This window comes from Indicator indicator, chromosome 31, assembly GCF_027791375.1.
Source record: "Indicator indicator isolate 239-I01 chromosome 31, UM_Iind_1.1, whole genome shotgun sequence".
NCBI classification, from domain to species: Eukaryota; Metazoa; Chordata; class Aves; order Piciformes; family Indicatoridae; genus Indicator; species Indicator indicator.
Genome location: NC_072040.1, coordinates 316,837 through 344,726, shown reverse-complemented (window position 1 = coordinate 344,726; position 27,890 = coordinate 316,837). Strand labels below are relative to the sequence as shown.

Here is a 27,890-nt window from a genome sequence, read left to right as displayed (position 1 = left end):
ATAAAACATAACAACAATATAGATAGAAATAACCCATTTTGTAACTCTGTAGACCTCATCTGACAAGTGATGCTGAAATGCCCAGAAATAGAGAATCAGAAAAAGAATATAGCTTCCAAAAACTCCATCACCTCCCTCGTTCCAAAATGTGGAAAACCCCAAGCTTTTGAATTGCAGAGCTGTTTAATGATTACCCTGCAAGGATTTCCTGAGGTAGTTGACAGTCAAATTGTGTATTTGAGGTTGTATGTAGAGGTTTGGAGAGGATCACAAACTGATTAGGATGTGGTGTATTAGCAGGAATGCTGTGGTAAGGTACAGGAAGTAATTTACTCCTCTGTGCAAGTACTATGGGTAGTGCATTTCAAGAGAATGGATCTAAATGTGTGGACATGGCACTTTGGGAGATGGTTTAATGGCCATGGTGGTCTTAGGTTAATGTTTGGATTTGATCTTAGAGGTCTTTCCCAACTGAAACAATTTTGTGTTCTATAAATGGATTTTATATTTTTTTTCCACTGGCCAGTGTCAAGTATTTTCTGTTTAATTTCCCTGGACAGTCAAATACAAATATGTCCATCAACACAGGGATGTTTTCTTTGGGCCATCCATATCTCATGATGAGAGAAAATTCCACCTTAATTTTAATACATTCAGTTTTGAAGTATTAATCCTGATTATATTCTGGAGGAATCCACAGAACTGTCCAAATCCAGCATGTGGAGCACCAATTATTCAAATAGGTGAGAAAGGGGAGTAGGAATTTGAGTTGATCAGGCCAGCTCTTGTGGGTTCACTGTTTCAAGTCAATCTAATGTGGGGTCTAGGTGTGGTGTTTCTGGATCTTCCAGGGAGAAAGCAGTCCTCCCTGCACTGATAACAGCAAATTATTCCATTGTAAAATTATCCATGAAAAGCAATGAACCAAAAATAGTGGAAAAATAATGGCACATGTTGTTGCTTCTTATCTAGCTAGGCAGCATCTATGATTCACATAAAAAGTACATGCTCATCTTACTGAATTCTAATAAGTCATTAAAAAAAAAAAAACAAACCCCAAAAAAAAAACAAACCCACAACCCAGAGTCCAGGGATTCAAGCAGGCATCTCTAAAGCTCCTTTTGACAGTAGTGGACAAACTACAGTGTGCCTTAAGGGTGATGCTGAGGAATAAGCATGTCTGCCATACCCTTTCCACTCCAAGTTGTGCCTATCTGACATTCAGAGTAGGAGGCATTTCTGGATGTAACCTTATAAACACAAAGGAGGCTGAAGGTCAGGAATGAAAATAATTTCCCTGGTTAAAAGCACTTCAGATTATATTTGGCTTAGTTGTAACATTTATTATAGTATTTGCTTATCTCTTAAGAGAAAGGTGGGCTACCAAGAAAATAGAGAATAGAGGAGGAATATGTAAAACCTAAGCCACAAAGGTCAAGTTTAAAAACAAAACCAAACCTCAATCAAATTAAAAAAAAAAAAAAATAAAACCAGACTGAGGAATACACAGAAAAGAATTGTAGACAATGGCTTCACACTTTTATCCTTAGTTTATGCTAAAGCACAATGACATTTTCTCAGCTCAAAGTGGCAGGATTCTGTTACTTAAACATAATTACTTGGACACAGTGTTTCCTCCTTGCACACATCACAGTTGGGCAGGTGTGCAAACCTTAACTTGTCCCTGGGGCTGATCTGTGTAGCCACAGCTTTCTCAGTAGCCCTAGAGCCTGTGAAGCCCAGTGCTGTAACACTAGCTGACAGCCAGCACACTGAGTGCACAGATGTGGATCTTCATAGCCCAGTTATTCTCCAGGAAAGACTTCAAGCCTGAGCCCAACTCCATTAAAGCAATGAAAGCCACCTCTTGGTGTCACTGAGCTTTACACTGAGTTGCTGGAGCGTGTCCAGAGAAGGGCAATGAAGCTGGTGAAGGGTCTAGAGAAGTTTTATGAGGACAGCTGAGGGAACTGGGATTGTTTAAACTGAAGAGGAGACTGAGGGGAGACCTCATTGCTTTCTACGACTCCCTGAAAGGAGGCTGGAATGAGGTGAGGGTTGGTCTCTTCTCCCTAACATCAGGTGATAAGACGAGAGGAATGGCCTGAAATTGTGCCAGGGAGGGTTAGCCTGGATAGGAAAAAATTCTTTACAGAAGGGGTGGTCAGGAATTGGAACAGGCTGCCCAGAGAGGTGGTGGAGTCACCATCTCTGGAAGTGTTCAAGAAACCTGTGGCCATGGCACTTCAGGACATGGCTTAGTGGCCATGGTGATGTTAGGTCAGTGGTTGGACTTGATAGTCTTAGAGGTCTTTTCCAACCAAAACAATTCTGTGATATACAACTCTTGACATTGCTACTCTTTCTTTGGATCCCCCCAGTAATGATCACCAGTGAGGTGGAAGGAAGAGAGTCTGTACTTACATACAAATAATAGGTTTGCAACTGAGGTCAGGCTCCAAGTAAATCTCTGAATCTGTGTTTTATTTGTCCAGAAATATTTGGGGCTGCAGTGTACTCCTGCTGAAGCCTGCAGCAGTTCTTGTCAGCTGACATGTGAAGAGGAAGCTGGATGCTGGCGCTTCTTCTCCATTGACAAATCTGACACAGTCTTTCTGCATCAAGCAGTGCCCTATTTTAGGTAGGGAGGAGTTAGAATGTGTTAATGAACTCACCCCCACATGCTTTAGGCATAGTTATTGCATTGCTACTCAGAGAGTTAAAAGTAGGAGCTCTGTGAAAGTTGTACTATTGGAGGTGATTTTTTTGTATTATTGGAGATTTGGCATCTTGTGGAGTGGGTGACTGAAGTGGTGGAGAGGTTACACATGCAAGAGGTTAGCAGAGAGGAGACTGGCAGCCACAGAATAAAGCAGCTTCTGAAGTCACTGCTGCACTTGAGTCTGTCAAAGGCTTAAGTGGATAAAACTACAACAGAAAGTTTCTGTGAGTTTAAGTAACAGTTTTCATAGAATCATATTATAGAGTCATAGAATGGTTTAGTGTCTCTCCACCTTTACTGTAAAGAATTTCTTCATAATCTCCAGTTTCAGTCTCCCCTCTTCCAGCTTCAATCCATTCCCACTTGTCCTCTCACTTACAAGCCCTTGTAAAAAGTACCTCCCCAGCTTTCTTGTAGGTCCCCTTCAGGTACAGGTTTTGGGATGCTTTCATGTAAAATTTCCCGAAATTTAATGCCTTCACCTGTTTGTTTTAACTTACTCTTCTAGAGGAGCTGGGTTCATCCACCCAGCTGAGTGCATGGCTTTATGTTTCAGGAGTGGCTGAAAGTGCATCATGCCACAGAGTAACAGGTAATGGTGCTTTGATCATGCCACCTGGAACTGAGGTCTTTTTGCATGAAAGGCTTTGATGTCTCCTGCTTCTCTTTCTTTGGTATTCAGTGCTGCACATTTGGCTGCCAGATCAGCCCACTGTCTGCAGAAACTTTCTGCACTGAAGTCTTATTCTGAGTGAAATCTGACTTTCTTGTTAAGAAATGTAGTTACTGGGGGGTTCAGTGGGATTTTTGTTTTTTTAATTTCTTTCTCAGAGGGATGCCCTGTGTGCCCTATGGTAGTGTTGTAAAGCATTTCTTTACTTTGGATTTTATCACCAGAGACTTCCCTGAAAATGTTAGTTTAACATGCAATTAGCAGGGTCAGCCTCTGTCATTATTTTCCCTGTAATACGGGAAAGAGCTGACAGAATTTTTAACTAGTTGCACAGGAAAAACAAAAAAAGAAAACAACCTAAGCAACCTGTTGCTCCCATCCAGCTCACTGCTTGTGACAGTGGAGCAGCAGGAGTGAGAATATGGATGTAACTTCATCCCATGCTGAGTCCCTTCACAAACCAGGTCACTGCAAACTGCAATTAAGTTAAATCAGTGTCAAGTCCTCCTCTGCACAGCACAGACTGCTGGCATCCCATGTTGTCTGTGGCAGCTGGAGTCAGCCCCGGTGGATGTCTGTCAGTTCACACTGGCTGATCAGCTCTCAGAAGCAAAAATAAGCCAAAAAATCCCCCAAGCTTCTCCAATACTGGGAGTTTTACTGCTGCTCCAGCCCTGCTCTGGCTGGCTTTCATGTCAAAGGGAGTAATTTGCTTCTAGTTATTTTTATGCAGTTCTCTTTAAAAAAAAGAAATGAAAAAAAAATCATTTGTCCCAATGTTTTACAAACCTCTTTACTATGCAAGCAGTGAATCCAGTGCATGCAGCAGACTGCTCTGCTCACTCCTATCATCTCCTACTGAGGACTTGGTTGCATTGTGCTTAATTATGAATGGTCTCCAAAAAGCCCATTTTACTGTACTATGAAGTGACTCAGAGCAGACAGCAGCTCCAACACCGCGCACTGGGTGCTGGAGTCACATGGAGTTGCTGTGTTACTTGGTGACTCACTGCACATTGTACTCTGAGATCTGACTCATGTTGAACTATGTGAGGAGCTGACTGACATTGTACTGGTCGGGAAGCTGGTTTGAATTGGGATGAGTCACCCCAGAGTGCATGAAATAGTGATTCATGTACCGCTGCCTATTGATGCCGACTGTCGCAGTTCGCTTTGGGTTGTACTATGCTGGCTGCTGTTGCAGGAACAATGCTGGTGTGGGTACCTCCTGCCCAGTCAGCTCAGCAGGGCTGGTGCTGGTGTAGGTACTCCCTGCCCAGTCAGCTCAGCAGGGCTGGTGTTGGTGTGGGTACTCCCTGCCCAGTCAGCTCAGCAGGGCTGGTGCTGGTGTAGGCACTCCCTGCCCAGTCAGCTCAGCAGGGCTGGTGCTGGTGTAGGCACTCCCTGCCCAGTCAGCTCAGCAGGGCTGGTGCTGGTGTAGGTACTTGCTGCCTAGTGAGCTCTTTGGAACAGTGTCAGCCTGAGGATTGTTATCCAAGTCAGTGTAAAGCTGAAGTCCAGTCAGAGTGTGCCCGAGCACGCTGACACTTCCACACAATACTTGCTGCAGTTCTTTGCTTCACCTGCATGTGCCAGATTTTGAAACGTGCTCATAAACAGTAAGTTCAGAGTCCTGAACCTCTTCCTCAGAATCCTATTGCTTCTGTGGTGGCTTCCACAGTGTTCCCAACACCTGCTGCCTCCTTGGGATAACTTTTCTTAGTGACAAAAGGATGAGGGGGATGTCTGTAAGTGACTGAGTACTGCTAATTGCCTGCGCTTTAGCTTCACCAACTTGTGACCTGCACTCCAAGAGACCCAGAAACCTTAATACTCCAAAACCTCCTTCCTGGTATGTTAATCTGAGCCCTCAGCTATCACTCCTCACCCTGAACAACACATGCAGCTCTTTCCTAGGGTTAAAGAGGTGTGTGACATTCAAGGAGGTGCTTCCATTATTAACTCATTGGGACCTAGAATGAAGATATCACAATATGTATTGATGGAAGGGGATAGATAAGAAATTCAAGGGGGAATAAAGTGACTGTTCTCTATCTTAGAGCATTTTGTAAGACTTAGTGCTGTCACACAGTGAGTAGCTCAGTAGTACTGGGTTTGCTGGACTACAGCCATGGAGTAACTGGCACCACAGGACTGGTCCCAGGGAGCACTGGACCTGCTGCTGCAAGTTCTGCTTGGGGCACAGAGGGACAAGGAGAGCCCTCATCATTCCATAGCACCAAGGGTGCTGCAGCCCAAGTTTTCATCTTACATTTCTCAACAGCAAAAAGGGGATAATAGAAGGGTTGCATCGAGTCAGTGACATGGATATTAGATCCCTGTAATTGGTACTGGCATGTATCTGCTGCTGTATCCAACTTTCATTACCTGTTTTTCTCCTACCTCCTGCCGCTAACTAATGACAGGGCGCAGGAAGAGCTTCCTCCCACCGGGGGTTGATCGCTGCGGCCGCGGATACTGGAAGAGCCGCTAAGGAAACAGCCTTTTGTTGCTGCTCATCCCTAACTTCGCAAGGGAGCCGAGAGCCCCGGGAACCTGGGGCCCCTTTCCGAAGGGGTGGCCGTGGCGATGCTGGATGCCGCCGTATCAGCATCCTCACTCGTGAACAGAGGAGGAAGGGCCCTGGGCGCCAGGCGGGAGCCGAGCTGTTACCTGCGCTGGGGAGAGGGAGGCGGCGGCGGGACTGAGCCCGCGGGTCGGGGTGGTGCCCTGGCTGCGGAGGCAGTCGGGTGCTCCCTCTGCCCTGCCCTGGGATGCACTACCGGCTTGCGGCTCCCAATCCTCTCGGAGACCAGGGGAAGCGCCTCTTGCGCCGGATCCCTCCGGTTCCTCTCGTGGAGGGCGGTCACGACCGCTCCCCCGCCCCGGCGGCTGCCCGTCCAGTCCCGCTATCCCCGGGCGGCACCGGCTGCCGTGTGGGTTTCGCGGCTGCCCGGGGCGCGGTGCCGCGGTGCTCGGCAGCCGCCGGGCAGGGCCGAGCGGTACTTACAGTGTCGGCGGCAGGGCCGCGCCGGGAGTCCTCGCCCTCTTCCCCTCCGGTAGCGGCGGGCTGGGAGCCCGGGGACGGAGGTTCGACAGCCCCGCGCATGCGCCCGGCCCTTGCGAGCTCGTCTCACGGTACCGGCCGCGGATGCGGGCGGGCTTCGCTCGCCGTGACCAGAACCGGGGGGAAGCTAAGCCGGCAGCCCGCGCTCCCGGCCGCTGCACGACGGGGCGGGCTGTTACAGGGCTGCCCCCGACGAGGGGAAGAGCGGGAGCCGACGCGACTCAGGGGAGATCTGCAACGGGGGTGTCCACCGCAGAGCCCGCATCGCGGCGGGGTACTGGGGAGGGCGCGGAGAGAGCCATGGGGCCAGTGCTGGGGGTGAGAAATGGCAGAAAACCCGGTGTGAGGGTATGAGAGTGTGAAAAGAGCGTGTTTGCGAGGAGGGGAGAAGCGGGAAGGGCTTGGACAGGCGGCAGTGCCTCCGCGGGACTCTGTGCTGGTGCCTTAACCGGCACAGATGCCCTAAATGAGAGCCCAGGATTGGGGCGCGCCCGCATTTTAAGCAACCGCAGGGACAGAACTGCCCTCCCTCCCTCCTCCCCGGCCGCCTCCTGTCTTCCAGAGGCGCACACCTCACCGGGCTCTCCCGAGCTAGTTCTCCCGTTACAGCGGGACACGATGCTACCCAGCTGCGGTCCCGGGGAACGTGTGTGCCCGCCCCACGCAGGACGATGGGCTGGGACCGCCGGGTTCGGGGCTCACCCTGGCTCACCCCACCCCCAGAAGCGCCCTTTTACCGACGCCGCCGCGTTTTGCGGACTATCTCACCGATAACGTCCCGCCACCGCATACCCCGGCTAGTCCGAAATGCTGTCTGCGGGAGGGCGCAGAGGCGGGACAAGGGTTAACGGGACGGCTGCAGCTGGTTTGTGTCACTGCCGTCTCCCGGCTGAGCGGCACGGTCTTGCTGAAAAACCGAGACTGATCCGTTGCATGGACGCTTTTCCCGGTTCCCGGAGCTGAGCTCCCGGTTCCCGGGGGAGCTGGCGGGCAGCCCTGCTGTCGGGGCTTCTCCCTTCTCGCCTGCGTACCGGGTGCGGAGCAGGGCGGCCGCAGAAGCCGCCGTGCTGGAGCCAGCGGACCCGGGGAGCGATGGAGATGGCAGGCAGGGAGCGGCGGGCTTTGCCCGCGGAGCCCGAGGCTCTCGCCCAGGGCCCCGGGACTCCCACGCCGGTGCCGACTGGGGCATGTGGGCGGACAGCGACTTCCCCGCTGCGGGGAGGGGGAGGAGGAAGGGGCGGACGCGGCCCCAGGAGCGGTACTCACAGCGCCGGGCGGCTCGGGGGCAGCGCGGGGCGGTGGCGGGGCGGCTCCGTGGCACGCCGGGCATCTCCGGCGCTCCGGGGGGAGGCGGCTGGGCGGCGGCGGCGACGGCGGGGCGGGGGCCGGCGGAGGCTCAGCCCAGCGGCTCCGCAGCAGGGCGGCGAGCGGACAAGGGACGACCGCCCCGCTCCCGGCCAGCAGGACCGCCAAGCCCACGGGGCCGAAGCGGGGCCCCGAGGCGTCTCGACGGGGAGCCGAGACGAAGCGCGGGCAGGGCCGGCGAGCGGGGATCTGCGGCCGCAGGAAGGGGCTGGAGAGCAGAGCTGACAGCGGGGCGAGGGGCCCGGCAGGCCTCGGAGGCTGCGGCGTGCGGGGGAGGTGTGGAAGCGGGGGGACGGGGCGGGGAGAGGGAGAAAGAGAAAGAAAAACACAAAATAAGCGTTACCGGGGGGTAGGCGGGAGCCCTGCAGAGCCCAGCCCCGCGCCAAGCCCTCATCCGTGGTGGTAACCGGACTTGAACCCTCACCAGTCTGTGCTAGGGGCTGCCCCTCAGCCCCACGCAGGCACTCGCTGTGTTTTTAACTTTTCTAATCTGGCCCCTCAGGTGAGGACTGGAGGAGTCTTCTCGTAGCAAGCCGGTGCCCCTTGGGCGGCTGACCGGAGGGACAGAAGAACGAGGGGACGAGACTGGCCGATTACAGCCTATACGTAAGGAGCACCCCCCAAAAACGCACCCCACACGACTCCCCAAAGCCAACCACAGCGGCCGGGTTCCGTTGGGAGCAGCGTGGCTCGGAACGCCCCCGCCACGGGCCGGCGGCGGCGGTTCCTGTCCAGGGTGCTGAACGAGCCAGGCTCTGTCCAGGGCCCGGCTCTGTCCAGGGCCCGGCTCTGTCCAGGGCCCGGCTCTGTCCAGGTTCCTCAACCGCGGCACCGCAGCCAGATCGTCCCCTTCCTTGTGAGTGTCGTGGTCCAGGAAGGAGAACCCGCCCTAGTAGAGCATGAGCCCGAAGCAGGGCCAGATAGCACTGGCCGTTCCTCTAGCAGTGATTTTTTCCTGTTCCTCTGCTGGGTTCTCTTTTTCATCAAAGCCCAGCCCTTCTCAAAACATTTCTGGCCTACAACTGATCTCTTGACATCAAAGAGACAAAGTTTTTCTGCAGTGTGAAGAAAGCCCTTCCCACAGCGACCATACCACCCTTGAAGGCCAAAGCCACTGCCATTGCTATGGGAGAACACAACTGTGCTGCTGGTGGTGCCAGGGAAAGGTGCTTGTTAGAGCTAAGACGTATAGGGAAAGCTGCCATTCCTGCACAGAAGGAGAGACTGCTGTTGCTTAGCAGTACTGAGTTCCCCTAGGTCTCTTCAGAGAGGTGAACTAGAGTGGAAGCTGGACAATGTTCCCAGGAGAGCAGAAAAAACCAGAAAGTTTAATTACTGCCCCACCACCCTACTTAGTATTTCCCCCACTCAGTGGCAAGAAGCCCTTTTGTAGATCTCTGCCCTTTTGGTTGTGGCACAAAGCACACAGCTGGGATGTTAAATATCCTAAACACACTTCTGTGCAGAATTGCAATTGTCAAGGTCCAGACACGACCTATGGAAGCATTGCAAGATTGACAACTAGACTTAAATGATACCCCCTCACTTCTTGCCAGAGAAAAGGGAAGAAGGTCTCAGTAAGTGTACCAACAGGGTTCTTACAAGTCTTACATGAAACCAAAGGCAAAACATTTATAAACACCACTGGCCTTTGAACCCATCTCCTAGTTACTGTGCTAGGTGGGCAATGATTTCTCAGACAACTAAGTGGATGTGACTCCTCTAATCCTTTTCTAGACTACAATCCCAGGTGGGTGACTTTATAAATCTTAGCAGGAATGTCTGAAAAAGGACAGGTTTAACAAGCTGGTACAGTGTAACCCCTTTGGAAGGTGTGGCCTTGCTCCATCCTTCAAATTCCCCTCAGGAGGTTCATAATCACATAACACCTTATTAAAGATGGGTATATTTTTCAGCATTAAGGAGACATAGTGCTAGTGCATAGTATTGTATAAAAAGATGGTGCTCACACTTCCTAGAATGAATTGTGTCAGACAAACAAAGCCACCTAAGCCGAGCATCTTCCAGTTCGTAGACATCTCTACCTAGCTCTGTAGGTAGGTAGCTCTGCATCATTGCATATGTATACAGACACCTAAATCCTGAAAGAGCTGTGTGGCTTGGAGGCCTAAAGTCCTCTCAAAATTGGTGAAACAGGCATCTTCTTCTTTCTTCCTGAATAATGGGTGCAGGCTGATGTCCAGCTGCATAAGACAGAACTGCATAAACAAAGGTTTGGACTTTGTTGAAATGGGGTTTAAAATGGAGGCACTTCAAGAGCTCTCTTTATATGCAGATCAGCCTAGTTACTATATTTTGCTAATTTTGCCTTTGTGGAAATTAGGAAACCTGTTATTGCATTTATTATTATGATTACTACTACTACTACTACTACTACTACTACTACTGCTGAATATTACTACTGAAAACTTGTATGACACCTGGGATTTGGGTGGTTTTGTTTGTTTTTAAATTTATTCTCCTGAGAATATTAAGAACAGGTTACAAGAAGGGTAATACTGAACACATATTGGTCTTTTAATCACACTGCACTCCAGTGCTCTTGCAGTCACACATCAGGAGGTGACACAATGCACATATTGGCCCTTTTGCAGCCTGTTTTGTTTTAAGGTGTTAGGACAGATTGTGGAGCCTCCTACCTGAACTTCTGCTCCTTGCCCGAGGAGAGGTCATACATGTTTGTAGAGCAGCTCACGGGTTCTAGTCTATTTTAGTGTTTCCTGCCCACTTCAGTTGTGAAATGGAGAATTTCTGGACTGTTGAATGGAGCTGATTCATAGTGAATTAGGGAGCAATTCAAACAGAAAATAAGAAGCCCTTTTTGGGCTATTTTCCTTGACATGAAAGTGCACTTGTTACAAATTACATTGAAGACTGATGGGCTTTGCTGGGAGAGGAGATACAGAAGTAAAATGGGGTCTCAGGGTCTTTAGTTGAACTTAGGTTTTCTTTATATATCAGCAGTATTCTGGTATTTGTTTTATTTTATTTCTCATCAAAAACTTTCACTGTAAAATATCTATGTATGTTTTTAAAAGATGCATTTTAAGTAACCACTATTAGGATTCAGGACAGCACCAGGGGTATTAGGGGAAACAGTGTGGTTAAACTTTTAACTGTTTGTATTCTTTCACCCTCAGTTTCTTATAGGTGGCGATGACTTTTCCTGATGGGTCTATTAGTAACTGACTTCAAACAGAAGATGTAGGTTCAGTGTTGATGGGAGGCAGAATAAACTGGAGTCTTCAAACATGCACAACTAACCATAGAGCTGCATGGCTCCACAGAGCATTCACTTGTCCCACATGCAGGGATGCTTGCCTGATTGTTCATCAACGTTAATAGCAATGCACTATTTCACCAGCAGAAGTTTTTTGTGTGTTAGGCCACCTGTGAAAGTCACACTGGGAAGTTCCTCCATTCAGTGGCACATGTCAAGCACAGAGCTTCTCTTAGTCATTTACTGGAGGATTCAGTTTCTTCAAGGTCCTACAGTAAAACCTGTGATTGCATCATGTTAGGAGCAGTGCTTGAAAAGTTGTTGTAATGGTTGGACTTGGATTAGATGTCAGAGTATCCAGAATTATTTGCTGTCAACGGCTTCACTTACTACTTTGCTAATTATTTCAGCACTCTGAAGTTATTCTCTAGGGTGCTGTACTTTCTCAGGGTTGGCCAATCCCAGATATATATTCTGCCAAAACTCCCAGCCTCAGTATTTCTATCAGTCAGGCTCTACTCTGAAGTCTTGGGAAGTCTGAAATCAGCCTCTGATGTCTCTGCTCACAACCCTGTTTCTTCTCCAATCCTACATATCACATCTTTGCTACTTCCAAGGAAAAGAAAGCTAAGAGATAAATAATCTTTGATGTAGAATTAAATATTACAAATAGGGAGATATTTGCCAGGAATAGGGCTGAATTCTGGGATTCAGAGGATCAGAGCCAGCTCTGTGACAGGTCTGCTCCCCGTTCTGGCCCCAGTCCAGATGATGCATGCAGGCACCGCAGGGTTCATGAGCCCTCTGACCGAGTTCTGTGCCACAGCTCACGTGCTTAAAATCCTTGGTGACTCAGAGTTGCTGGCAGATTGATAGACTACCCAGGAAGCCAGCAGCTTGGGCAGAGAAGGTCTAATTAGGAATTGCAATATGACACATACCAAAAATGAACTCTTTGCTGAGGTACAACTGCATTAAGAAACTGTCATTAGTTTCATTTGCCACCTCTGGCAAATCAAAGCTTCTCTACATTCTGCCAGACCCTCTCACCTTATGTATGCCAATAAACAGTTACAAATGTAATGGCATCACGCAGTTAACACACATCTCCCATTTTATCCCCTATTTTCTTTCTATTTCCCCGCCCCCCCCCTCCCCCCCCCCCCAACCTTTTAAATTATTTGGAATAATTTCAAAACCCTGCAGGTTTGGGTTGACTTAAACCAAACACTTCAACCATCACAACATTTTTTTTTTTCTGTTCATGTATGTCCTCATGACATCACAGAACCTGTTGCAAAGGTCTGGGGAAAATGTTGACCAGGAAAAATGCATCTAAAACCCTGTTTTTTTCCAGCCCATGAAAGGATGCTGCTCAGTAACTCTCGTTACAAGCTTCCAGAAGGTGTCACTCTGCACCTATAAGTTGAACGGGGAACCTCAACGAGTAGGGATTAGTGCCAAAGAACTCCTCCTCCTCCTGCTACTGGGGTTCCTGGTCTCTGCCCATAATGGATATTAAATGAACTAAAACTGAGGACACAAATATTTTCCTCTTTTCATGATTAGCAAAGGAAAAATGTCTTCATAGTATCAATGTCACTCAAGAGTTACCTATCCAACAATGACCTGCAGGAACACTCCTGATATTCTGGGTCACACATGACCTCATTATTACACAGGCTCATAAATGCTTGATAAGTAGTAAACATAGTTAGAAAAGAATCCCAAACTGGCAAGACTGCAATTTTTCAGTATAGAAAGTAATTTGGAGTTACATTCCAGAGCTGATTCAAAAAGAAGTTTAATGAGGCAAATTAGAACCAATGGTCCTGAACAGTTTGAGTTTTCAGAGTAGTTCAAAGTGTACTTGAAAGCCCAATTGCACAGTAATATTCCAGCTTGACAAGGTCCCTGAGGAAGACACTCTGACTTCTGCCGTTGGCTTTTGATCAGATTTTGAACTGGAGGAATTGGTGGAATTGTGCAGCCATGTTAAAAAGGCTGATGAGAGGAAATGCAACTCACAGACTCAGGTGGAGAACAAGACACCAGAGCTAAAAAGCAGTATCATTCCTTAAAAAAAAAAAAAAAAAAAAAAAAAAAGAATAAAGAGTGGGAAATGAGAGACTGCTAAAGATTATAAGGTAGTTGAAGAGGGCAAAGAGAACTCCCCTCAGCCTCCTCTTCTGGAGACTATACAACCCTCAGCTCTTCCTCACAAGACCTGTTCTCTAGACCCTTCACCAGCTTAGCTACTCTTCTCTGGACAGGCTCAAGTACCTCCAATGTCCTTGTAGTGAGGGGCCCAAAACTGAACCTAATATTTTAGGCAAAGTGGGGCTGAAATCGTTCCATCTGCAGTAGCCTAGACTCTCTTCTCTGGTTTGTAACACCTTTAATTTATTTCTCCTGATGAGTTGGAAAGGAGGGTAAGAATCCAGTGGAGTTTGGCTTTTCTTTCTGTTTAAAATGTGCCTGCTTAGAAGCCAGTATGATGCCTGAGACAGAGAACAGCTTTTTCATGAGCCTGAAGCAGTATTATAGCCTGAGCATGCCACTGTGGGTGAGGTAAACCATCCAGGCAGATGCTATTCTTGTACTTAAATGAAGCACATGCATTTATCTGCACAGGGTCTGTATGAGCAGGATGAACACAGTGCAGTGAGGAGGGCTAGTTTGGCATAAAAATAGCAACCATCTTTCAGAATCAAACCTTGCAGTGAACATAAAGAAATGCTAGTTTGGCATTTAAGGCTATGACTCACTTTATCAGTCTTCTGACTGAGGAAATATCCAGCTATGCCATGCCAAAGAGACCAGAAGATTTGGATGTAAACTGAGAAACATCCTTTAACTCTCTTAGTTAGAACCTATATAATATGTAGGTGGTGTAAATGTTCCACTTACTGACATGCAGAAGTCTGGGTAATGTGGATAAATAAGTGGAACAAGAATTTGCAAGTGAAAGAGACAGGACCAAGGGACAGAGAGGAACAACTTAGCCACTTCCCTGCTGGAGACTGAACATCTGTGCAAATCTGAGCACAAGTTTCAAGTACCAAAAAGCACAAAGGGTGCGAGTGCCAAAGCTTGTTTGGGATACTCAACTCCAGGATTGGCAAGGAATGCCTAAAAGGAGATTCCCGTTCCTCTCTGGGTGTGAGGGACAAATCACAGAGGAAATGCCAATTCCTCCTGACTCTCAGACACCCAACCTAGCACCTTTTTAAGAGCTCCTCCTTGGTCCTCCAGAGAATTGTTATTCTTTATCTTAATTGTATTCTCCACTTTATCTCAATGTATTCTTTACCTCAACTGCTGATTTTTGCTGGTGGAAGGATATCTGAAATGAATACATTTGTAAATCATATCTCAAATGACTTGATTTAGATTTAAGCTGAGTGGGTTGTTTATTAACCAGTGTGACATTATGTGTTTCACTTAAAGAAGGTCACCTTACATGAATGAAAGCCTCTGTCATTCAGTCAGCCTGGAACTGCTATGCTGATAAATTTCCAGAACTAATGCAAAAGCAGTTTATCTTTTGGCTTTTGTCTTCATTAAATTCATTCTGTCAGAATATCCTAATCAGCCCAGAACTCTCCATTTTTCCATTTCAGAGGTGCACAGCTTCAAAAGGAAGTGTTAGGGTTATTTAAAAGGTAAAATATGTAAATCTCTAAATTGGAAAAACACATGATTGCAAATTAGGACAAATTATCTCTGAGGACTAGAAAATTTGCACACCATTAATATGCAAGCAATCCACCTATTAATGTGTAGTACATTATTATTTTGACAACTTTTACAAAAGAATGCTCTCCGACTGCTGTCTCTGCAGCTATTATTGGCTCCTAGACCACGCTGAGCAGTAGCTACCTATTCTCAGAGCAGAGCTTCTGGATGCAAAAGAAAAACCTTTTATGAATTAAAAGCTTTAAATATTATTATGCCATGTAATTACAGAACAGTTTAAAAAGAAAGACACAGTGAAGAGCTCTTTGTTTCACAGAATAGTTGAGGCTGCAAGGAGCTTCTGCAGATTGTGGCTCAGGCTTCCTAAGACTGTGCCAAGCAGTGCTTGAATACCTTTGAGGATGGAGACTTCAAGGCCCCTCTGAGCAACCTGTCCCACTGTTCAACCACCCCCACAGTAAAAAAGCAAACATTTTCTGACTGATAGAGTAGTTCCTGCATAAGCCACATTCACCAGTTCTCACATTCATAGTATTATGCTAAAGATTGCAGCACATTAATATTCAAAGGAGTTGTTTTTAATGGTTTGAGCAGCCTGGTCCATGAGAGCAGGCTAGAACCTCATGAAGTTCAGCAAAGTGTAGAGTCCTGCCCCTGGGGACGAACAACCCCCTGCACCAGCACTGGTGAGAGGTGACCTGTTGGAAAGTGGCTCTGTGAAGAAGGACCTGAGAGTGCAGGTAGACAGCAAGTTCACCATGAGCCAGCAATGTACCCTGTGGTCTCCTGGGGTGATTGAAGAAGAGTGTAGTCAGCAGATCAATGGAGGTTCTCCTCCCCCTCTACTCTGCCCTGGTGAGGCTGCACCTGGAATACTGTGTTCAGTTCTGGGGTCCCCAGTTCAAGAGAGACAGGAGAGTCCAATGGAGGCTATGAGGATGATTAGGGGAGTGCAGCATCTCTGTGAGGAGGAAAGGCTGAGAGACCTGGGGCTGTTTAGCCTGGAGAGAACCAAGAGGAGGTCTTATTAATGCTGATCAGTATCTCTGGGAACAAGAGGATGGGGCTGTGCTCTTTTCAGTGGTGGCCAGTGATGAGACAAAGGGCAGTGGGCACAAAGTAGTACATAGGAGGCTTCAGTTACAGTCAAGGAAAGACTTCTTTACTTTGCAGGTGGTGGAGCACTGGAACAGGCTTGCCCAGAGAGGTTGTGGAGCCTCCTTCTCTGGAGACTTTCAGAATCCACCTGAATGTGATCCTGGGCAATCTGATCCAGGTGAACCCGCGTTAGCATTAGCAGAAGGGTTGGGCTAAATGATCTCCAGAGGTCCCTTCCAACCCCTACCATTCTGTGATTCTTTGATTCTAAGGACATTCAAAGGAGACTTGGGGAGAAGAAAATCCCAAACCAAACATGACAAGTCTCTGCAAGGCTGCCCAGGGGTAGCAAGCAAGTGATGAAAATGAGCTCTATGCACTGCTGCAAGCTGAGCTTTTTGTGTTTTTTCAGGGCTAGGCCTGCCAAAGGGTGCCCCATTAATAGCACATTGTGATGTCCCAGAATTCTGTCTTCCTTTGAAACACTGCTCCTGAATAAAACAGAACATCAAACACGTTTCTGGTTTTACATCTGCTGCGTAAGAATAACTCCTTTGGCAAAGCTGAGGAATGTTAGCTGTCAAGTGACTGAATCCACAGCCACACAGTTTGCATGCCCTGCCCATCTCAGACATAAAAAGTAGATACAAAATGTGACTATGAGGCCATGCTTCAGTCTATTTAAGTAAGCACAACACCTGTTCAGAAGAACAGAAAGAATGTGTTCTTGGTATAAGTTACTGCTTGTTCCTAACACCCCATGACACAGTCACAAGCTTTAAGATACAAATGCTACCCTGAGTAAGTATGAAAAACAGACTTCACCAAATACACACTCCTGACATGAAAATGTTCTTGGGAGAGATTACACTGAGTGAAGGAAGGTGAGGGTACTTACTCATATCAGGACTTTTCTTACTCTTGCAAAAGACAAAGAAAATATCTGACTTCAGAGGGACCTTTTACAGTAACTACTGACTGACAGCACCTGAAGCCACCTGAGTGCTTGGCAGAGCAGTGTAGTCATGTCACTGGCATGTTGTCCCTTGCAAATATGATTTTTTGACCTTTCTGGAGTTGCCTGTGAATGGATCCCTATCTTATCAACCAAACCACAATTCACAGCAGTTGCTGAATAATTTAGATGAGCTCTGAGAGGTCACAAGCGACTTCCATATTACATGGAGTTCATGGAATAAAGCTTGACCCCTCCAAACCCAAAGGATTTCTGCAGAGCTGGGATTAGTTGGGTGAAGGGAAGAAGATGCCATACTTCCCCCAGGTTGCTTCTCTAGGCAGTGTGCTTGGGGCCATGTTGGTTTCTGCCTGGTCTCCCACAGAGAACTCAAATGGGTAGGGCTTGGCAAGCAGAAAGGCAATGCTCTTGCACTGAGGTATCACAGGTTGATGTTCAGGGAGGTTTAATACTTGCTCTCTGCCTTTGCTTGGCACTTAATGCTAGGCTTTTCTTCACCTCTCTTCATATCTCAGAGAAGAAAGCAAAGAAAGCCCTGGCAGGTAATGCAGATCTCAAGAGGAGCTGGATTCTGCCTGCCAAGGAACAGCAAGACCAGGGCTGCTGCTTCAGGGACACTCAGCTGGAAGCCCTTGTATCTTTGTGTCCAGACAAGCAAAAAAGCAGTTGCTTCACTTTTTGCTTTTTAACACTTTTATAAATCAAAAGGCAAACATGTCAGAGGGAAAGGTTTTGTAAGCAATGCAAATGGAGATCGGAAATAAACAACTCAGTGAGTTAATTTAAATGTCACAAAGAGAATTAAAAAGGCTTTTTTACTCTGCCTGCCTCTTTTCAGAAACATTTCTCTTGGAATTCGGTTTCTCTCTGAAAGCATGTTCAGGAATAAACAAACCTAATTCAAGTAATCCTCTTCAAAGATTTGGGTTTGGATAGTTTTGGTTGGGTGGTTTGGGGTTTTTTTGGTTTTTTATTGGTTTTTTTTGCCTTTTTTTTTTCAGTTGGTTTAAAATATTATTATTTTTGTTTGGTTTTGGGTTTGGTTAGTTTTTAACACCTCAACTTAATAGTTCAACTTATTTTTTGTTTGTTTAGTTTTTAACACCTCAACTTAATAGTTCAACTTATTTTTTGTTTGGTTTTGGGTTTGTTTAGTTTTTAACACCTCAACTTAATTAATAGTTCAGCTTTTTTTTTTGTTTGGTTTTGATTTTGTTTAGTTTTTAACACCTCAATTTAATTAATAGTTCATCTTTTTTTTGTTTTGTTTTGGTTTGGTTTTGCTTAAACACCTCAATTTAATTAATAGCTCAGCTTCTATTTTTTGTTTGGTTTTGGTTTTGTCTAGTTTTTAACATCTCCATTTAACTGATTTTCCAACTTTTTCACTATTTGACATGTTGAATCAGGCAATGACTTGCTCTCAGAAGCAGCCACTGCTCACATTCAGAAGCACCAGATTCAAAACCTTACCTAAGGTGGAAGTGAACATGGGAACTAATGAGCATCGGGGCATCAGTCTGATCTAAGACTCTGTCAGACATACAAATTAAGGGTCTAAGGACACAGTTTATCTATAGCAACCAGAGTCACCCAGGGAAACATTTTACCAGAAAGAATCTGGACTTTCAACAGGTTTCAATGCCACCAGGGGGAAAAAAAAAAAGAGAGAAGGTTTAATGTGATCTTGTCTGGTATGGGGGTGTAAGTGACAAAGCAGTCTTGAACCATACAAATTTCAAGTTGCTTTCCTAGCCAGGAAATCCTGGCTCAGTAAAAAAAAGACTTCCTATGTGAGATAAAGAAGCTTGCATTTTATTTTAGTTGTCCAGCTTTAGGGCTGGACACATTTCTAGACAGGTAAGCTTTCTAACTTCCTATCACTAACACAGTCCTTGAGGACTCATTAACTGCCAGCAACATTGCTTACATTACATATAGGAAAGGATCATTTGCTGCTATGGTTTATGAAGCACTGGAGACATGTTCCCCCAGAGCATGTAGCCTTACACAAGAGCTTCCACATGACAGCAATTTCACCTCAGCTGAGCTCATGAAATGGCTACAGACTGTCCCAGAGCTGTCCCTGCTACCTGAGGAAGCCACACCAGTGGAGCTGAAGCCATGAGAAACATTAGCACAGAACAAAGTAGGACAGATAGCAGAAGGGAAGCTGGCAACCCTGGTGTTTAAGGAACTGTGGACAGTAAGTGGCCCTGAATTTTGCAGTGTCATTTGGGTCCTTCTGTGGAGAGCAGAGAAATAAAAAGTTGTCCTCTGTGAGGTTCCTGACTCAGTCCTGTGTGCCATGTGTTCAGAGACTCTGCAACAAACCACAGTTTCAGGTGAGATCTATCCAAGTGATCACCAAGCTGAAAGGAACTATTCACCTGGGATGAATTAAGGGATGGCTAAAAAGGACATGACTGGGGATATAAGTTGTGAAGGGCTGAGAGTTTTGGAAACTGTAACTACCAAGGGTTAAATTCAGAAGCCACAGTGCCAGTGATAAAACCCTCTCTGCCTTCAAGAGGGCTAAGAAGTCCCCAGGCTCTTGTGCTAAATGGACAGATAATGAGGCAGAATGATTTGAAAGTCTAAAAGGAGTGTTCATGACCAGAAGCAGTTTCCTGGTAGTGTCAAAGCTGCCTATTTCCTCTCAGCAAAAGCAGTGAAAGCCATTTAGGATTTCTGGTGAGTGTATTCCTGTAATTCAAGTGAAATGGACTCCTGGAAATGGATGTGCATTGGCTAAGGAGATGAGATGGGGAAACCAATTCTTGCTTTAACTTGAATGTCCTTAGGGCAGAAATGCAATGTGGCTTCTTCCCCCATCTTGTCCTGCACCAACACTGCCAACAACCTCAACTGGTTGCCTTAGTCTCTCTCCATTCTGGTGTTAAGTTAGTCTGAAAAACACTCAAATTTTGTGGTTCCAAGAGCATGGGACTTTGCTATCACTTACTTTGCCTACCATGCATGAGGGTGCACTGCTTCTTCACCAAAGTTTTAATAAGATACTGTTTCTTGCACCCATCTCCCTTGCTTTGTAGAGCTACACAGAGGTGTGCTGCTCATCATCAGCAATGTTGGTTCACCCTTCAGGCAGCTTTCAGGCTTTGGACAAAATGCAGAGGATGCATGATTGTTGTTTTTTAATTAAAGAAAATTGTTCAGCTTCACAGGTTCAGTAAAGGGGATTTACAGTAGTACCCCTAATAGATTTTAGTATTATGCTGTGTTTGATTTCTTTGGGATGTCTTCTTTGGTTAACTCCCAATACAAATAATCTGAGGTAGTATCAGTAAAAAGTGCAGAGCTATTCAGTATCTAAACACCATGAAGTGACATGTTTTCCCCTCACCCTTCTAACCACAGATTAGCTCCACAAAGTATGACTCATTTTTATGAGTGAGATGGATGTGTTTAATGTGTTGTTTGAAAGCAGACACTTAAGAGGAAGGTGGAGCACCACCCCCTTTGTCACTGTGGTTGCAGCATGCTGAGGAACAGGGGGCAGAGGCTCAGGAATAAAGACAAACAAGCTGAACATCCATGTCTTGGTGACAAACAGTCTGTGGCTGTTGTACACCACATGAACACTTTCTGCTTCTTTTCAGATGCACCATTTCCCCCCTCCTTCAGGACATGTGAATAATGCTGGATTTTGCCTTACCTTGAAAAGCCACTGTGCTGCTTTAATAGCTTCTTCATCTTCATTTTGGAGGGTCTCCTTTGCTTGGCAGTTATCTGCATGGTAGCTGTGAGTCCTGAAGTAGAGCAAAACTTGCCTCCACATTGAGCAATGAAAAGGCTGTTCCCAAATCCAGTTCCACAAGGACCTTTCTTGGCAAAGCACCACCTTTATTTAACGATGAAACAAAACCAAATCCCAGACATGGGACTGAAGGACAACAACATAGAGATGGCTTGTCCTTCTCCTGGTGGGCAAATGCCAGGGCCTCTTGCAGCTTGCCTGTTCTTCCTGCAGCTTCCACAGCTGTGGAGACAAACAGGATTATCTGCCTTGGGATATATGCAGTGCCTCAGCACTGTGCCAGTTTAGAGATTAGATTTGCGACCCCACAGATTTTAGTAAGTTGAAAAGGAGGAAGGCAGGCACAGAGTGTTTGAATCCATGTGAGAGAAACAGGCTGGAACAATCAAGAAGCACATTTTTATCACCTCAGGGAGAAGGTATTTCATTTAGGGCTTGAAGGAAGAAGCAACTCAGCACATAGCTATACTCTGCAGGCAGCACCAAATGGAGATGTCAGTCTTAGGTCAGTGGCACTTGTCAATCATGGGTTTTCTCACCCACTGAACAGATGGCCTACTGGTAATCCTTCCAGCCCCAATGGAGACACTACATGAGCAGCAGCCATGTCTGTGGATAGACACAAACTAAATATAAAGACTAAGACTCCAGGTAGATTATTAATAGATTATTTCTCTTAGTGTTACAGGGAAGGCTGCCAGGCTTTTGGCTTCTGTTTGTGTAGCTCAGCATTTCCTTTTCCTCCAAGAAGCTAATGCTCTGATCTAGCCTTTTCTTGTGTGAGAGGATAAAGTTAGAGGATCTACTGAGGTTTTAAAATTTTTGATTTGTATTAACCCAGAGGTGAGCTTTATTTCACCTGGTACTGCAGCAATTTCCCAGAGAGGAATGCTCCTTCTGCACATTTAGGTGTGGACCCTCTTGTCCAGACAAGATGTTGGTACAAAGCAGCAGAGACTGATGGTGAGAGGAGGAGAGAATCTGCAGGCTGCAAAGAGGGACTCAGAGATCCTCCAGCTTCCAATACAGAAATGCATATTCATGAGACAGGGACACTTGTCTCTACTCCCTACTGTACTCTACTATTTTAACCTCAGTTGCATTTCTTTTTTAAGGCTATAAATAGTTTTGTGCTGGCCTTTCTGTTCCAGTTTCTGCATGGTACTTCCAATTTCCTGATGATTCCCCAGGGGGGAAAAAAATATTTATTACAATAACCTGTTAGTTATTGCATCCTATTGAGGATGCAATGTACATGCTGCTCCTTCCCACATGACCCTGGAGGGATGGAAAAGGAGAAGCTTGAGTTCTCAGGAGACTCTGTAGAGACAAGGGCAGGCTCTGTGCTTTTGTAGGGTACAGACACCACTCTGAAAATATTCTCCTTCCCAAATTCTGCCAATTTTGCCTTTTTAATTTTTTTTTTAAATTTTATTTGTCAATACCATTTTGTGAATTAGAGAAGTGTGATCACTTGTCCTGAACTTCTAAAGTATGTTTTGCTTGGATAACCTTTCCAAGCCATTTCTCCTGTACAAGTTAAAAAGTTGTACAGCTGTACATCAGGAGACAGCTGGGTGATGTACAGAATGCTGCAAGGTGAAATGGCAGGTGTGCAAAGTTCTGTAATTTGCAGGGTATGTGAAAGACAATGATATATTGTTCTTATTACAAGGAAGAAAGGAGAAAAATGCTCTCAACATTCAGCTATCTGTAGTCTTACTGTGAGGATGACTCATCTGCATTCATTTTTTTTCTTGTATTAAACTGGTGAACACTTTTATTCTTTGTGATCTAGGCAATTGATGACTTTTGTTCCTGCATGCTGACATGCTTTCCATTTTTCTCCCTGTTTCACATATCAATGAAGTCATCTAAATATAGGAACTTCAAGTGAAGCTGTGCTGTTGGAAGTTCATGGACAAGCACCGATATGACCAAAATTAGCTAAATGAGAACTGGTTTGTAGCACCTGAATTCTAAGGGAGAGATGCTTGCCAGAAATAAGAGCATAGCACTTTTACAGTGCTTTAGAAAGATCCAGTTCAGAGATTCAGCCAGCATGAATAAAGCACCATGAGGTGCTCTCTAAAGCTGATGACACAGGATGGGTTTGTACTGGCTGCTGAGGATTGCCTCTTGCTGTCCAAGTGATGACAGGCACACGAGACTGGTTCCTGCAATCACCAGGTAATGTTTTTCTTTCTCAAAGCCTGCCCTTGCAGTGAAATTCCTTAACACAGTGTCTCATGGGATTCACACTAAGTTGTCAAATGTGCCCAAGTGTTTGACAGACAGGAGATAAGAGCATAAGTAAAAATGCAGCATTCCCACCACCTTCTGGCAAGGTGTTTCACAGCTTAACTGTGCACTTGCCAAGGGAGCAGCACTAGCACTGGCAGAGTTTTCACTATCTTCACCTCCTTTCTCAGACATTTCCGAACGACACAGACTCCAGCCAGATTCTTTTTGCACTCAGCTGATGACCCTTCTGCACTGTGAAAGCTGATCATGTCATCCTACCCTCTGTTGTATACAGTGTTCAAGAGCTATGAATCAATGCACAGACTGTTCCTTTTAGCCCAGAATTGCCTTTTTTTTTTTTTTTTTTTTTTTTTTTTTTAAGCACCTGCAGATGCATCTCACCGAATCCCTTTGGAAATACTCCAAGTACTAACCCTGTTCACACACATGAAGAGCTCCTGCAGAGGTGTAAGACATGTCTGTCCCTTACCGAGCTGCAGTGACTTTGGTAATGTTTTCTTTATTCTCTTACATGATTAAGAAGAATATGTGAATTAAGGATGTTATTATCCAGGTATATCTGAGAACAATATATTGTTCACATTTCTAATATGGCACATTGTGCTCACTAATTTGATTCCTCTGCTAGGAACTCTATTAACTTGCCTGGCACAAATTTAATGTTTACAGTTTGGTAGTTCCTTAAAAATCCCCTCTAAATCCTATTAAAATAAAATCAAATGTAATTACTATTGCAATTATTTCTCCTCTCTTTGCCTTTCTCTTTCTGCCAATTTAGCAAATGCATGATTTCATCCATTACACCTCACTCCAAGGGGACAGAAAATATTTTTTACTGTAGCCTCTCAACCACCTGTGAAATGAACAGTAAAGCCAGGGGCTGCCATTATGACAAAGTCAACATGCCAAACCACAGCTTTTCAAAGCTCTTTTCTCTTGAAAAATTACCATGTTGCTGTAATATCAAATTTCCACTGCAAATGGCAAATTGTCCTTTTACCCAGACTGAATGGATGGTGCTGGACTCCTGCAGGTGGTACAATTCAGAAAAAAAAAAAATCTGCTATGAAAAGGAACACATGACCTAAAGCAGGCTCTAAATAAAAGATCACACTGGGCACCAAACTGAAACCATGAATTTGTTTTTCTCTACTTACTATGCTGTCAGTAGTAAGTGCTGGGACACTTTGGGGGTTGGGCAGAAGTATCATTGTGGACAATTGAGGAAATTTCATGAAGGAAAGCCTGTTGTGTCTCCAGCTTAGCTAAGGGCTTGTAGGACCACTGCATAGGCTTTTGATGCCTTCATTACTGAAGAAACTTCTTGACCAAAAAGATTCTCAAACACTGGAACAGACTGCCCAGGGAGGTGGTTGAATCCCCATCCCTGGAGGTATTTAAAGGACACAGAGATGTGGTGCTGAAGGACATGGTTTAGCACCAGACTTAGTAGAATTAGATACTGGTTGGACTCAATGATCACAAAGGTCTTTTCCCACCAAAATGATTCTATGGTTCTGCAATTTTGCAAGTCTCATTTAAAAATCCCTGCAACTCGTGTTCCTTGTAAGCCCTTTGTGCTCTGGTTTTGTTTGTCTCATCATTTGTAATGTGGTTTGAAATGGCTGTGGAAAAGGTGAATGTGCTTCTTCCATATGCCTGATGCTGGACTCCAAACACAAGTGACGAGTGAGACAAGCCATAAAAAGGCAGAGCAGAAGCAGGAAATGCAAAATACCAGGGATAGAAGCTACAAACACTTGTAAAAGAGGAACTGATTAAAATAAGTCTCTATTCTGTCACTCAGCACTGAAATAAAGATCAGATTCAAATCAACTTTCTGGTTGATGATCTAGTTCAATCTCCATGCACCGAGCAGGGACAACTTCAACTAGAGCAGGTTGTTCTAAGCCTCAGACAATCTGACCTGAAATAATTCCAGGGATGAGGCAGGTGTGTGTGCCTACAAATAAATCTGTGCACCTGAAACGAAAACACACATATTTGTGTTAATAAATATATGTTTATAAAATATATGCATATAAAAACACATGCATATACACATGTATATATGTGTGTGTATAAATACACATTCAAACACGAATACACCACTAAACGCCTAGAGCCACGCACACACACGACTAACGCCAAACTCCTAAGCCCGGCACGGGTTGGGGAGTGCCGGTAACCGCACCCTAACGGCCGCCTGCACCCAGCAGCGGGGCGGAGCGCGCCGGGGGTGATTTGTCCCTCGGAGGCCACCGTCGCGGTCAGGTGAAGAGGCGTCACATGACGGCGGCCGTTACGGAGCTGCTGTGGAGAGCTGCGGCGAGCGGCGGCGGGGCCCGTTGGGTACACGGGCATCCCCGGGCCTCCCGCAGCCTTCTCTTTCTCCTTCCCACAGCTCTCACCCGCCCAGCGTGCCCCTGGGGTGAGTGGGAGCTGTCTCCGGCCCTGTTCGCCGCGGGCATGGGAGGGTGAGGGGTCCCGGGGTGGGGGTGTACTGTCGCACGGCCTCTCACGGGGGCTTTGTTGGGCCCGGGACCGTCACGAAGGGCTTTGTCTGGTGCTGTGGCTTCGTCAAGGGTTTGGGCCCTCTTAGGAGGCGATTTTGTCTTTGGGCCTGTGTAGGGAGCGACAGGACAGGGGCCAAGTGTTTTGTTCCCTTCCCCTTTCTCCTAGGCGCCTCTCGACTTTTTCGGTTAGTTTCTATCGCTTGCCTACTCCTGGACCCGGTATGACCTACCCTGCCCTTCTCTGCGGCCCGAGGAATGTTTAAACGGCTCTGTCTGGGTCATGTAAGAGCTGGGAAATCATCAGTGGTTGTTGAAGGACATAGTAAAGGGTGCTGTCTTTATGGTCGTGTGCTCGCTGAAGTAGATTCACGGGAAGGAGAGTTTTGCTGCTTCATTTGTTCAGGGTAGTTCCTTCTTTTTTTTTTTTTTTTTTTTTTTTTTTCCTGTTATAATCATCTTTTCATTCAGTCATACAAACGAAGTATGTTTATTAAGGATGAGGCAGAATGTACCAGTTTGCTCTTGCTTCTGTAAAGGGAGCAAAAAAAAGTCCATAAACAATCAGTCTGAAGGGGCTTGGTGCAGTTTAAACTGTAAGGAATTCCTGCTCCAGCTGGGTCTGAAGCCTCTGCAAACACACTTCTTGTTTTGGCATCAAAGTCAGGTGGAGATTAACCCATGAAGGAAGGAGAAAGGAGAAGTGGTGAAGGTCAGAGTGGTAATGTATGTCCCAATGAAGAGCTTGTGTTTGTATTTAGTTTTCAGTTTGGTTTCTGAATAGCGATGATTTGAATTTTCTTGTTAATCCATGTAATTTTTTTTTTTAGTTTATATAACTTGCATTTCTTTTCTGAAGCTGTTGTTCACGTGTTCAAGTGTCTAAGGACTCTTAGACAAATACCTAAACAAAATCAGTCCTAATTTACTGGGGGCTGGGGAAGTGTACATTGAATTTTTAAATCCTATCATCAGTCCTGATTTGGAAGGAAGATGGCTCCTGTTATCTGTAGGGCTACTTGGGCATTGCAGAAAAATGGGTTTAGTTCAAATAACTTGATTTGATTGCTTGGAGATACAAGACTAGGAGTTATTTAGTAATGGGGTATATCTTTGATTGTAGCAAACTTGTAATTGATTACACTTTAGGTTGTCAATTTACTTACTTTTGGTTTGTTTCAGAGAAGTCACAGTTCAGCTACTGTATAACACTTTGATTTCAGAAAGTATGGAGAGATGTTTTATAGAGTGAGACACCTGAAACAGATTTTCCTTTAAAGTATTGGACATAAATTCTGCTCTTTAATAAGAGGTCTCCAATTTGGCTTGCATTTGTAGGTACATTTTAATTACCAGTTAAGATGGATATCCGAGGTGCTGTAGATGCTGCTGTCCCAACAAACATCATTGCTGCCAAAGCTGCTGAGGTTCGGGCAAACAAAGTAAACTGGCAGTCATATCTTCAGTAAGTAAAAACTACTCATAATTTGTTCCTTTTTTGCTCCTTTCTTTTTTCAATGTTAGACTTTTTGGGTAACATTGGGACATTAGGTTTCAGCGAGGAACGTTCTCTCTTGGGCCCATGAAAGCATTGGAAAAAGTTGGCATTAAATGGAAATGATTGGGGAAAATTTGTCTTATGATTTGTTACAAGAAAGGGAACTCTACTTCTGTGAACTGGATGTTGTAATTAAAAAAATATATTTGCATGAATGTGTGGTAAAACTTTTTTTTTTCCTTATCATTCAAACATTGGTCTTGGTTTTATCCTTATTGGGCAAGCACTGATGTAATAAAAGTTTGCAGTAAATGTTGTCATACAGGTGTGTTATCTGTGTTGCTAAAATGCCTTGTGTGTGAATAAAATTGTATTGCTGGTACTGCATGCCCTGTTACCCATCTGATAGTAAGTGTGTCCTGGAGAATCAGGAGCAGCTGTTCCTGAGCTGTCCTAGTGGCAAGTGAGCAGTAGATTTCAGTTATTTAGGATGAAAGTGGGAGTACAGCTGTTAGCTCTCAGTCTGAGTATGGGATAGTCTTGTTTTACTGCTTCTCCAGTGGTTTCAGGTTATAATAACAGGCTAGTGAGATTAATCTGTCTGTGACAGTTTTATATGTATAAGATGCTTTAAAGGTTGCACCACTCACAGCAGCATTGGAGTCTGGGTCACATGGGAAGGCATTTTGAAGTTCTTTTCTGCTCTCTCTGTTCTTCAGTGCAAACTCAAATGGCTTGCTAGTAGTTGGTTGGACTGTAGTAGCCTGACTTGTGGAGTCAGTTCAAGCTAAAGATTAACTGGCATATTATATATTCCATCTCTGAAGGTTATAACTGTAAACTAAATGACAAGCTGCTAACACACAACTGATGATTTGGGATGTTTTATGTGTATACTGTTAGCACAAAAGTGAAATAGTTAGGTATGACAGCTGTGGAAAAGAATTTCTTTTTTATGCTAAAATTTACACTTTGTGTTGAATTCCCGTTAGGGT

General features: G+C 45.4%; 2 protein-coding genes across 3 annotated transcripts in view; one reads left to right on the top strand and one right to left on the bottom strand.

Annotated features, from left to right (window-relative positions):
- The window catches only part of RGS20 (regulator of G protein signaling 20), a 29,961-nt gene extending 9,321 nt beyond the window's left edge, over window positions 1-20,640 (bottom strand). Inside the window, exons 1-2 of one of the 2 annotated variants that reach the window (XM_054394595.1) lie at window positions 20,518-20,640; window positions 18,259-18,261 (exon numbers count right to left, since the gene is read on the bottom strand). In XM_054394595.1, the coding sequence (XP_054250570.1) occupies window positions 18,259-18,261; window positions 20,518-20,640 (126 nt within the window). The remainder of the gene's footprint in view (window positions 1-18,258; window positions 18,262-20,517) is intronic. The other variant, XM_054394594.1, reaches the window with a different exon arrangement.
- A 4,644-nt stretch (window positions 20,641-25,284) lies between these two features.
- ATP6V1H (ATPase H+ transporting V1 subunit H) overlaps window positions 25,285-27,890 on the top strand; it is a 28,154-nt gene continuing 25,548 nt past the window's right edge. Inside the window, exons 1-2 of the mRNA XM_054394611.1 lie at window positions 25,285-25,315; window positions 26,736-26,862. Coding sequence (XP_054250586.1) covers window positions 26,759-26,862 — 104 coding nt within the window. The 5' untranslated portion in view covers window positions 25,285-25,315; window positions 26,736-26,758. The remainder of the gene's footprint in view (window positions 25,316-26,735; window positions 26,863-27,890) is intronic.